Source organism: Pterocles gutturalis, unplaced genomic scaffold (genome assembly GCF_000699245.1).
Source record: "Pterocles gutturalis isolate BGI_N339 unplaced genomic scaffold, ASM69924v1 scaffold1829, whole genome shotgun sequence".
NCBI classification, from domain to species: domain Eukaryota; kingdom Metazoa; phylum Chordata; class Aves; order Pterocliformes; family Pteroclidae; genus Pterocles; species Pterocles gutturalis.
Window position 1 is genome coordinate 1 of NW_010127836.1, and position 13,076 is coordinate 13,076.

General features: G+C 37.4%; 1 protein-coding gene across 1 annotated transcript in view; it reads right to left on the bottom strand.

Annotated features, from left to right (window-relative positions):
* Nucleotides 1-9,689: 9,689 nt before the first annotated feature.
* LOC104460583 (contactin-1) overlaps nucleotides 9,690-13,076 on the bottom strand; it is a gene marked incomplete at its 3' end in the record, with an annotated part of 29,111 nt that continues 25,724 nt past the window's right edge. Inside the window, exons 11-12 of the mRNA XM_010079391.1 lie at nucleotides 12,478-12,605; nucleotides 9,690-9,865 (exon numbers count right to left, since the gene is read on the bottom strand). Of these exons, the coding sequence (XP_010077693.1) occupies nucleotides 9,690-9,865; nucleotides 12,478-12,605 (304 nt within the window). The remainder of the gene's footprint in view (nucleotides 9,866-12,477; nucleotides 12,606-13,076) is intronic.

Below are 13,076 nucleotides of genomic sequence, written 5' to 3' on the forward strand. Positions count from 1 at the left end.
CACAGTTGGCTTTGCGGCTGTGGGTCCTGGCTCCTCACAACAGCCCTGCCCAGCCACCCCTGGGCTGTGCCCAGCCCTGGCTGCCACCTCCAGACCTGCCCTACTCCCCTCTCTTGGGCCGTGTGGGATGGCACCCTTGCCAGTGAGGCCCCTGCCATGCTGGTCATGCTACTGCTCCAGCTCAGCCCCCAGTGCTCCCTGGCAAATGGCATCAGGACCTCCAGGGAAGCAATTTACTATTCAGCGAGGCTCATACCTTAATCATCATCACCATAGACTCTAATCCTTCCTCAACACTCTTCACCAATGCTAGACTATTGGGAAAATACAGAGCTATGCTTTCAGATAGCTATAAGGTCCACCATCTGCTGCTACCTGTGGATGTACAGACAGGCAAACTGAATAAAATATTTTTTGTCCTACGACACTTCTGCAAACCCACTGACTAACTAGCTGTGCACCTGTAAAACAAGTAGAACAGAGACCACTATATATATCACAGCTACTCTTAACAAAAACCACATTTTAACTTAAGACATTTATACAGATGTTTAAAAATAAAACACTTGAAATATTTTGCTTATCTATCCTGCAGTTCATTCAGGAAAAGATTACTAGGTTAAATCACAGGGTTATACATGTGTTAGTCTTAAAAGTTTTTCAGAAAAAAACCAAACATTCTTTCCAAAATGTACCTGATTGCTTTCATGAAAGTCAAAATGTTACAAAAGATTAACAGCTGGATTTATATGACACTGTACTGAAAGGGGCAACATTCAGATTTTCTAACTCACTCCAGGCTGTTCAGAAATGTAATTTTGTTTTAAAAACAAACACTGAAATAACTCACCGCAATCCTGAAAACTTCACAGGAAGGAACAAAAGGGATTCAGATGCCAAACAGTACAGAAACCAGAAAATACTCAATATTCAGGTGTAAGAACTAGAGATACCACCACACAAAGTTCTAGGGAACAGAAAAGACCTTCAATACAATCTCAAATATTATGACCTGTCATTAGTGTCTCTGTATTTGAGATTTTGAAGACATGAAATAAAGCTATGTCATCCAGTTTTATGTTTCCCGATTGAAAGGGATGGGGGGGAAAAAGAAGGTTAAATCTTTTCCAAATGTTCTGAAACCAGAATGCCAGTTTGGAGTCTGTATTTAGGGGGAGATTAAAATAGCCAGATAAAACTATCCTTTTCCTTTCCAAACTCCAGTGAGGATTTTGGATGCCAGTTTCAAATTCTGCTGGCATAAAATTTCAGCACAAACTGAAATCTGTTAACACCGATTTTTTTTGGCCAACATAAGAATTCACATCTTTAAAAAATTAATGAGCACACATGAAAGAGACTGCTTAATTCTGCCTAGCTATACTTCAGCTTTTCGCCATGTAGAGTCAGAGAGAAATGCAGGTTACAGTGTACCTTTTAAATGTCTGAGTGACACAAGTGCTGTCAGCAATGCTCAGACAGATTAGTTGCATCACTGAACAATCCAATATTCTTGATATATTTCTGACCATTTCTCTTTTAGTTATTATTAAACTAATTTATTATTAAATTATATATGTCCATATATATATTGACACTTAACTAAGACTAACATGACAGGGCTTTTCACTTAATTTGACAAAGTGCATGCAGGATACAGAGATGAGGTGAGTCTGGGACAGTGGATTTTCTGTGCAGGTGCCCCCTCAGTTTATTCATAAGAAAGTCAGGCAACTGCCTTCAAGGACAGCATCCTTTGAAAAGGGAATTACTGCATAAGTGAAGACTGTCTGTCTGCCTGACTAACCGCATGTAAGCCTTTTTTGTCTACAGTGGGCTAAGCAACGCTGTCAATGGCTTTCAGGAAGAAAAATCAGTGGGAGTGTCAATACTTCTATGGGAGCAGAGAGGGTGGCTACCTGCTCCTCTGCCCTCCAAAAAATTACAACAAAGAAGCTGCAGTTCAAACTCTTTGATATTTCAGTTCCTGGGCTTTTTTTTTATTTTGTTCTTGATTGGTTTTTGGTTTTAATAAAAGAGACAAAACAGTTATTTATTTGAGTGCTGTGTATAAAACTTTAGTTTATTAACACTAAATGTCATCCTAGAGAGAACCACACTGCCTGTGAATCTCTGATCATTGCTTGCACTTCGATCTGCAAATAAACATAAGCAAAGGTTGGGCAAAGCAATAAGGTTTAGAAAAACTGCATAAACTTAGAATTCTCATAATCATATTACTACTTCAATAACAAATGATTACAAATTCTTAATAGCCTTAGTACTCATTAATTCCTATTAAAATTATTTATTAAATGAATTAATTAAAATATTATATTTATGAATGATGTGCCCATATACTTGCTCTAAGATTAATTTCCCTTATGGGAACTTGGTCTTAAAATCTAAATTATGAAAAACAGGTGGGAAAATGTAACATAATCTAAAAGTAAACAACCTATAGATACGGTATTGTACCTTGTTTGTTCAGAAGCCCTCCTGGACCAAGGTTTTATGCACTTGGTAATGAAGCTTTCCATACCCCGGTAGAAGCCTAAGTTCTTGGTGGTAAAAGAAGAGCTTACAAAGCAAATAAAGAGCATGGGCATCAGCAAATTCTGTCCACAAATTAGACATGAATGCACTGGGTGTTTTCATTCAAAAACCTCAGCTTGGTTAAGTTTAAAAATGCCTTCCTTAACTCAGAGAAAACTGAATCACAGACTGGAAATAGTGATAGAAGTACTCAGGGATGTTCCAAGGGTATTTGTGGTTCACCACTCAGTTATTTACCAAGTTTCAAGCAAAGACTTTCATGATATGAGCCCTATATTTATGGTCTAATAGTGATGTCAAAAATAGCATTGTATGACCTATTTCTGAGATTCACTGTTCTCTTTTGACTATCACCTTTGCCAGTGAATTGAATTACTGAAAGCCATTCAAACGTGTCCCTATGTGATCAAGTCATTTACAGGAACCTAGTCTTTTGATTGAAAGCAGTATCCACTTCTGTTGGGACCTCAGAGACAGTACAGGGAGTTATGTTTGTGTGAAGCTAACAAACCCTTTGTAACAACAAAAATAATGTAGCAGAAATATAAGAATCTGGTAAGCAGAAACAGAGTCTTTTTTTTTTAAATTCAGGTTTGAAAATTAGACATCTGAGCTTCAAAGGTATTTAGTATACAGTGGAAGCAAGATGATAAGACAATCAATAAGAAGTAATGTGGAAAAGATGGGATTCTTGGTGATGAGATCAGCTTTTCCAAAGCTAGCAATAACTTAAAACATTGGTTTTTTAGTACTTGTACCTAAAATTATTAACTGTAAATGAGTTCACCTGAATTGTTTTGTTCCTGCCAGTTCCACATCTGCTATGTGGTAGATAAAACAGACGTTGATGAAAGTTAATGTAAATGTGATTATAGCTGTTTTCCTGATTCTGAGATCTGAGATGACATGGGGACAACACCACCAGTGCAGCTCTACTGTCTCAATCGTATTCACAGGAGAGTTTATCTCACTTTGGTTTATAAGCCACGGCTGGCATGCAAGGAATGGGTAAATAAAAAAACCAGCAAGATAATGATGAGTCATTCCCACTGAAGTATCTCTCCCTTCAGTGAACTATATTTATATTTAAAGGTAGTAAAGTGCTAATTCTACCCCTGAAATGTGGACTGGGAAATATTTCCAACAAATATATTATTCTTCCCCATTTAGCATACCACTGAGAATTCCTGAGGATACTATGCTTTGGACCAGCATCCCTGTGGTAATATGTCGCTATTTCATTTCCAACAGCATAAAAATCGTAGGTACTTGTTCACTTGTATTCACTGTTCACAACTTTATGGCTGATGATGAAATTCACAATACACTGCAAAATACATTTCTATGAGTAGTGCTCACACCTAGGTTCCTCAGCTCCTCCTCCTAGGGATGGTACATGAATTTTGATAGTTTGTGAAATCTCACAAGCACATAAGGTAACAGTCAACTGATTTTGCAGTGTATTTTTTTAATTCTAGCACAGAAGTTGGCATATCTTGATGCTCTAAACAAAGTACATTTCTTTGTGCTGGAAATAGCACTGTGGGTTAATAATAGGTTTCCACAAAGGCTTCTGTCAGAACTAACTTCTTGTTGGCTTCACCCTCAGCACTGTGTCTTCTGCTTTCTTTACCCTCTTCACTCTTAACCACTGACTCCATCCACCTCATTCCATGCTGACTACATTACTATTAGGTTCTTGCCTCTAAATTTTACCCCAAACCTAGCCAAAATATGTGACTTCAAACTCACTCATGCCTGAAGTGTCTCCCTAACACATCAAAGCGCTGAAAGCAATGTACTGAGACAATATCTTTGGAGAGTCCTAGGACTCTTCTTCAGAAAAAGCAGTAGCTCAGCTGATTTGATTGGCCATGCTTCATGAACAATCACCTTCCCCCTCAATATATTCAACAGACTGTATGGAATGAGCTCACTATGACTCTGTCTTCCAAGTTTTGTTCCAACCCATACACGGCCTCTTCTTCCTCCTCAGTGGGTAACGGAGCTTTCCTATCTAAACATTTTTCTCTAATTCTTCAGTTCTCCTCCTGAACTTTCTATTGATTTCCTGTCATATAGCTGGGGCTAGACTTCTGTCTCCAATCTAGAATTAATCCCACCTATTTTAAACATCTGTAGCGTGGATTTTTGGTACCTGAACTAACCACCTTTCACAGTCAAAGCAAAGAAATAGGCCCTTCCATGTGTGATTTACTTGAATGTAAAGTAACCATCTGGCCACACATCTCCAGAATATTATGAATGTGGTCCTAGAACACTGCAAAGCTTTCTGTACTTTGGAGAGGGATAAAGTAAGATGAATAATATTTGCATAAAGAATAAAAAGCTTTTGAGAATACAGTGAAGTCCACACTGTTGAAGGTTAGCTGTATGATGGTTGCAGGGACACCAGAACAAGTTATACACAGACAGCTTGGATTCAGTAGTGGCTTCAAAGCTGAAGAGAGCCTGAGCTACAAGCCCTGCAAGTTCTGTGTTGAACATGTTTGGCTGCCTTTGTGCCACGACCCTGAACCTATAAACACCGGAAAGCATGCCATGGATTCAGCCACTTTTTGTTCCTGCTCAGCAGCAGTCATGACACTGAGGTGTGTCAGCTCCTCATTCTGTGAGACCTTTTTAGCTGAGTGCAATACTATGCCCAGCATCAGTAAAGACATCTTTCTTGGCCTGAGAATGGAAATTAGAAAGAACGAAGCATAAAGTTCCATGATACACTTTCTAAAATTACCTCATTTTTGCCGGTACCAAGCTTTGGTCCAGTACCTTAACTCCTTATTTCAAACAGTGGAGCATGAAGTCTTGAAGCTATCTGATGTAAAAATAAGGATAGTACCTTCTGTGGGATGTAAAAAACACACTAGATACCAAGAACAGAACTTACAAACTTAAATGATCCAGATACTACTTGATAGGGTGATACAGGCCTGCATTTTGGTATGTGTGAAAGGTTGTCAAGTACCCAGATACATTTTTTCCTTATGTTCTTTTGATCTCACTGCTAATATGAGAAAATGTGAGCAAGCAAAGAGTTAACTGTCTCTATGACAAAACTCATTGTCCAGCCTTCTTGTATTTTTCCATCACCACTTCCTCTTTCTTTTAATTCTTACAAAAGAAAGTTATTTACAAGCAGGCCAAGTTCCTGAACACTTGTACGGCAACTTAATTTAACTTACTAAAGATACAATGACGAGAAAAATATCAGGGTTTCAGGTTCACTGATATTGTTTAAGACAACTAATAAATAATGCAGCAAACACAACTGATGGTATGAGAAGTATTTTTAAATCTATGCATGACTATATGTGACTAAGACTATTACAGCCTACACTTGGACTCTTCCTAAGTACAAGTTTCTACTGTGAAACAGTTAAATTATGGAGTTTTTCTTCCTTACTATCCATACAAATGGACTAGTATGGCTCCAAAAGTACAAAAAAAAAGTTACACACCTTCAAATATTAAAGAGAGTTTTTTGTAATAAACTCAAAAGAAAACACATATTTGGATAGTGTATACTTTTTAAAAATATATATTAAAAGTAAGCTTTTCAGTCTTTAAATATACAGGATAAAAAGCAGATCCACAAATAACGAATGACCAAAGATTAGAGTTTTACAGATTACTTGAAGTGCTATATCCTTACAGGACTTGAAAGGAAGTGTCAGTGTCCAGTTCCTCAATCAAATAATCAGGAGAACAACCATACATAAAGTCGAAATTGATCAATTTAATGGCAAGATTTTGAAGACTCCATTTGACTCTTGAAAGCTAATCAACAAATGTATATTTTTGTTTCATTTTAAATATCACTGTCAAAGGAAATCAAACCAGAACTGACAAATGTTGTTTTGATAAATGAGTTTTAGTACTAATGTAATGCAAATTAGTTTTGCCTTCAGCAAATGATGGAGATACCAAATCTTCCATTTAAAGAAGGAAGACTTATGCAGGTATTTACATGAATTTCATTAGCATTCCATTATGTGTATGTGACAACAATATTAGTATTATTTTGAGAACTGAAATACTCTGGCTGTATCAAGTTTCACCATGTTCTGTGTTGCCACTAAATTAATAGTGATAGGAAGACAGATGATTCTTCAGCAACAGGAAATTATAGCACAGAGAGCATGCATCACATATCCAGCAATTTTAATATTAATGATGGAAATTTTTTTCTTTTATGTTTGTGTAGGGTTGAGGGGCAGCATGGGACTCCACTGCTTCAAGCCCTGCAGTTAGCGCTGCTGCTGTCTAATGCACAAGAGCTCACCTCTTCTGCATCTGAGAAAGCCTGAGCAAACCTGCCACCCAGTGACTTGAGCTAGGAACTGCCAGAGAGATGGAAGTGGTAGGCAGGAGAAAATCCCTGTGCTTGCACAGAAAGGAAAAAGCCCCTTAATGTAAGAATACAACAACAAATGAATGAAACGGAAATATTGAAAGTGCATATTCCTCTTAATTACATCCTATATAAAAATTTGTATGGGATTTGTTGAATTTGTTAAAAATTCTGCATACGGTATTACTTAGGTGCTGAAACCCCAAATAACAACAAATCACAATTCCAGACTTCAGACTCAATCCTGCTGTCCCCTCTGTCCTGAATGAAGAAGACTGAGTTGCCTGTGGAAGAGGAAGAGAGATTATCTGCACTTGCATTGCATTTGAAAGCCCAGAAATAAGGCTTAGGAGCACAAAACAAGAAGCTGCCCCTGCCAAAAGAATTTCTACCAGTATTGATCAAATGCAAAAGGAACACAACAAGCCAAGAAATATCCCTCAGGAAGATGGAGTTACACATTGACAACTAAGTTAATTGGTGTTTGGATCTAACCTACTTAACTGTCTATGTGAATTAAGAGTTAGTCACTCTTCAGCTACTTTTGCATCCTATGGAGTATCCAACTCTATCATCTATTGAAAGAGACAATTTTCGAGCACAAGTTTCAACACTCACATGAAGTGAACCACTTCCTTCTCTCTCTCTGCAGACCATAGAAGGTCTGCAGAGACCAAGTTAGCCTAGCAAAGCTAGGCTTTTTTTTTTTTTTTTTTTTTAGCACTTCAATAAAGTTTCTGAAATATTGTGGAGTTAATCAGAATTTGTAATCAGGAGATCCAGGACCACTGGCTATCTGGAAGATGAAACAAGTGGGCAGGAACCTAAATATTAAGTCAATCTTCACAGAGAATTACACCTTACACACTTACTGAGGCCCTGATTTGGCCCCAGATTTCATCTTTGCTAGAGTGTGCTTTGCTAGAAAGTGCCCTAAAATTGGGACTACATTTCAGAATGAATCTCCCCTAAAAGAAAAAAAATACTATTTCCTTCTATTTTCATTATTAAGAGGAAAACCCAAAAGTTTCTGTCAATGATATAAAAACTTCCGTTCAACCCATGACCAACAGAAGGAGAAAGTCTTGCATTACAAAGTCTTCTGGTAAAGGCATTGCTACCTTCCTTCCACACTGGTTCATCAACACTTTGAGTCTGAATTTCTGTTTCATGGAACGCAGTATCTTTGTGTGACTTCCTTCAGGCAGCTAAAAGCAAACAACTATATAAAACTGGACAAAACCAGAGTGGTTTTATTTGCTCTTTTACAGGGCATATATTTAATGTGGTTCTACTCTTTAAGCTCTTATTCTGACTGGCACTCAGGCTCATTCCAGCCTTATCTAACGACAAACTAATGCCATTAGGAGGCAATTCAAGCTTTTTCAAGGTACTCCTATGCACTGATGATGTACCGAAGTGTAAACATAAACCTATCAAAAGAGTGAATTAATAAACACATGTAGGAAATATTTTGAATGATGCTAGCGTACTAGTGAAGATCTGTGTAATTCCTGAGGCAACATGACATACACTGCAAACTGTTTAGTATCCTGCTGCTGAGTTTGAATATAAACTTTCAGGAGGTTTATTGCAGAAAAGACTTTATTTCTTTGGGTTTCAATGTTCTTCGGCTGATCTTATCATACTTCTACTGGCTTGTTGGACTTCTCTCGTCGAAAGAGAGCAGTGTGTCTTACGGACATTTACAACTCACCAAATGAGCAGACTGAGGCAACTCTGACTCCTCAAAGGACTGGTTTGTTCCAAATCAGACTAAAATGGTTATGCTTGAAACATCTCATGTGGAGGTAAACAGATATTGAAAAAGAGGAAAAAAAATCTCTTGGTCTACGGAAAATCAAATAATATTGCCAGCCTAGGAGAAAGACTCTGCAGGAGGCACTGTTATATCATCACTTTGATGTGCCATACACAGAGCTGAAACTGAGCGTGGCCCTGGGTGTTCCTGGGCACTACAGGCAAGGCATCATTAGCAACCTTTTCTCTCCACATCTGCAGTTCCTCTCAGAACCACAAAAAAAAGGGTATCTAAGTTTGAGGATTTTTGCATCATTTAAACCGAGAACAGAATAAATATACACACATGTGGGCAACCACTCTGAGGTTGTTGAATATTATGTAAATTACCATGTGATTAGACATAACCAGGAGGGATTTTTGTTTGAGGTCTTAATTTTTAATAAGCCTGACAGGAGACTGTAAAATGATAACAATACATGCAAACATAAAAGGTCTAAGATTCCTCTTTCTATGTGCCAAAATGAGTGTCTTTGTATTAACTTGTTTAGCCTTCACACAAACTCTTCTTGCTCAGTGTTTACAGACTGCTTGACTCCTACCCACCATCTGGCCCTGTCTTGTGCCAAATTCCAGAAATGCTAATGAGAAAAACATGGGTAAGTAAAAGTGAATGCATATGCACATTTTTCAAGATAATTTGCCCCCTGTTTACAATCAGGCTACCTACTTTCCAGCTATATTAACTATTAATCAGAGCAGGATTTACCCGAGGTACCAAAATACTTACGTCAATTTAGATATCTGATTTCAGGTATCCACCTGCAAGTGTCTACATGTCTGTAAGGTGTCTAAATTGTAATTTTATGTTATGTTGTTAGCCTATGGCATTTTTCTAGACCTGAACCAACACAACAGAAAAAGTAAACCAGAAAAGACAGCTATTCACAATAAAGAAAACTAGACTTTCACATATTAAATAAGATCTATAGTATCTTACCATAACATTCCTTTCATAATGTTCGTGCTCTTTCTCAAAATCTATTACAAAGCCATTTAGAGACCAAATAAATGTCAGGTCTAATGTGGGATCATGAGATGCAATGCATTGCATGGTAGCATTCTCTCCAACGGTGACATCAACATTCAACGGAGCTAAAGTAATCCTTGTAGCTTCTGTGAAGTTAACAGCAAACATGGAAAATTCGAGTAAATAAATGTTTATCCAAATGTAAGCTCAGCTCCATAACTGTTTGGCTATACATTAAACTGCTCCCTCAAACTCGGTTTACATGTTATTCATGCAGCTACATTCAAAGGACCAAACTAAAGAGAACAAAGGAAACTTTTTACAACTGAAATGCCTAACTTCTATTAAGCTCTCCTTCGAAAATGGCTATGTTTCAGTCTCTGAATCACCTTACTGACTATTTAAAGCTACTTGTATCCATTGACTATATCTCAGGTAGAAAGAAGATGGATGATGAATCTTAATGTGACTCATGTTTTTTTTCTTGTTTTAATTGTAATTTTCTTATGTTTTAAAACCTGTCTCTTTAAAGAATGGAAAGTTCTACTCAGTTGTCAGGCTGAGTCAGATTTCCATTAGAGCACTGCAGGAACTGAGATATTAATTTATTTACTGAGAAATAATAAAATGGATGCATAACAAACTATGCAAACAGCTACATGTTGAAAGGAAGAGAAAATAATACATCAAAAGGAAGAAAGCAGTATATCCCCAGCAACATATCGTATTATTACAGAAATGAAAAAAGGGCAGAGACCTCATAATACCTGCTCCAGCTCTTGGTATGTGCATGAAACTCATATATGCATGTTCTGGAAAGGACTTACTGGATCACTGAGACCTGTTCCCTTTCTTTCAAATATTAACATAAAACAAAAAGCCACAGAATATCTTCCTTATGCCATGATGTATAATATATTTCCCACCCATATGAGAGTGGGAGTAGGGACCAAAGCCTGGAAGACAATAGCCATAAGAAAAGAGCTACTAGTTAAGACCTGGGTTTGAGCATGCTCCAAGGACCACATGACACCCCACCATACATAGAATAGCAAAAAATCCTCAATAAAACCAACATTTGATGTCCATCTGCCTTGGAGAGAAACCTTTCCCCAAAGGAAGGATTAGAGGATTACTCTAGTAAACTAAAACCTGCTTAATACTGAGACTATGAGAATGGCACAATTACTGGCTTCTGCACAATGGAGTATCTCATAGTGCTTTGGAGCAACCTGTTAGCATCTGATGTCTATAGTCCTAGCTATGGACACATTCTTAGGATTCCTGCGGTGCCTGTACATCCAGCATTTTGTTTTCTACCACCAGTGACTTTCTAAATGTTTACATAAAGTACCCTACCAGTCTAAGAAGCTGCTGAAAGAGCAGTCCAGCAGCAGTGAACAAACAGCATATGGGACTCTGCAGTGCCTGTCAGCTTCAGATGTAACTTTTTAACTTCCTGTAATCATGCACAATGTCTGAGAAGTTTTATGGGCGACACAATGTGCTTGGGTATACTGTTTTCAAGGCATTCTTCGTCAACCCTCATCAAAGTGTGAAAATAATTTTGAAATGTCATTTGACCCTTCTGTTTCTGCTGTGATGCAAGTAAGATGTCTTAGTCTTTTGGTTTTCCTTTTTATCAGAATCAGAGCAGAATTCTCAAAAATTTTAAAATTCTTTAGTTTACAAGGTCTATGAACATATGGTTTAAGTGTTTCACTGTTCAGATTGAGTATGCAAATATTTTTCCTGATTTTAGAAGATACGATACAACTATTAAGAGGCTGGATATTTGTTCCATAACCTTTTAAAATAATTAAATGCCTGAGGTTAGTATTAAGATGTAGAAAACTGCAGAATATGATAAAAAGTAATTGCAAATATTAAAGAAATCTGATGAATCAAAATAAAGTCTTACAATTAATTTGGTACAATAAATTTAGTATAATAGAAAAATGTTTTCATAAGATCTGATGATACAGATTAATTCTTACATTCGTACATCAATATTGTGGCATTCAGCATGATTTCTGGAACAGACAATAAAAAATGTATTTGATAAATGGCTTTTCTACTATCAGTGATACTTGATACTCATAGCTGTTTGTGAATGTCATCTTTCCTGTCTGTATTCTGCAGCTATTTATTTATTTGACATCAGATTTAAAATATACAATTAAGAATACCAGTACAGAATCAGTAAATATTAATACCTATAAAAGAACGGAATTTAATAGTTCAATGATATGGTAACATGCCCCTATCTCACACATTTTAATGTGTGTTTCTTTAACTGCAATGCGCTCTCAGTCTTGCTAACACCCTCCATCTCCCCCCCCAGAATGCGCTCTCAGTCTTGCTAACACCTTCCATCTCCCCCCCACCAAACAAAAAAGAAAAACTAAGAAAGTAAAAGTCCCGTTTCTCTCTTTGAGTCATGGCTGCAGAATTACACCTTAGCCTGAGTGTTAAACTCCCAAATTGAATGAATGCATCAAAATGTGTCAATTTAATAATCTCTTATGGGAAAATCAACCCTGAAAATTGAGAAACAATCTTAACATCAGTGCAAACACACCAAGTTTCTACTGAGTAGTATGCTTGAAAAGTCACACCTCATTCTTTAATGAGCAACTAAATTAGAAAGAAAAAAAATAAAATAGTTCACAAAAGTAGTGCAGTGCCAGAGCAAAAATTAGTTACTTTGAATTAAGCGATTCTACCTGAAACAAACTAATGCAATTAAGAGGTTTACCTGTCATTTCTAGAACACCAGTGCTATTAGCTTTCCCTCGGTTATTTTCTGCAAAACAGGTGTAGCGGCCTTCATCCAGCTTTGTGATATTGATAATTTCCAGGCTCCCATCATCCCAGATACGTATGCTATTTAAAGTGCAAAAAACCCAGCAAATTAGTTATTTATATTAGAAAGCAATACCTTCAGTAGGAATCGTAGTAAATGAAGAGACAAATCACAAATATCTCTTGGAAGCTCACATCTGACTAGTGCATTTATAAACAGTCCTACAGTAAAAAATCATAGAATAGTTTGGGTTGGAAGGGACCTTTAAAGGTCACCTAGTCCAACCTTCTTGCAATGAGCAGGAACATACTGAACTATGTGTCCTGTGTGAGCTGATCTAGGTGTTCCTGCTCTGGCAGGGGGATTGGACTAGGTGATCTTTCGAGGTCCCTTCCAATCTCTAACATTCTGTGATTCTGTGATTCTGTGAACTAGATCAGGTTGCTCAGAGCCCTCTCCAACCTGACCTTGAATGTTTCCAGGGATGGGGCATCTACCAGCTCTCTGGGCAACCTGTTCCACTGTCTCACCACCCTCACAGTAAAAAAAAT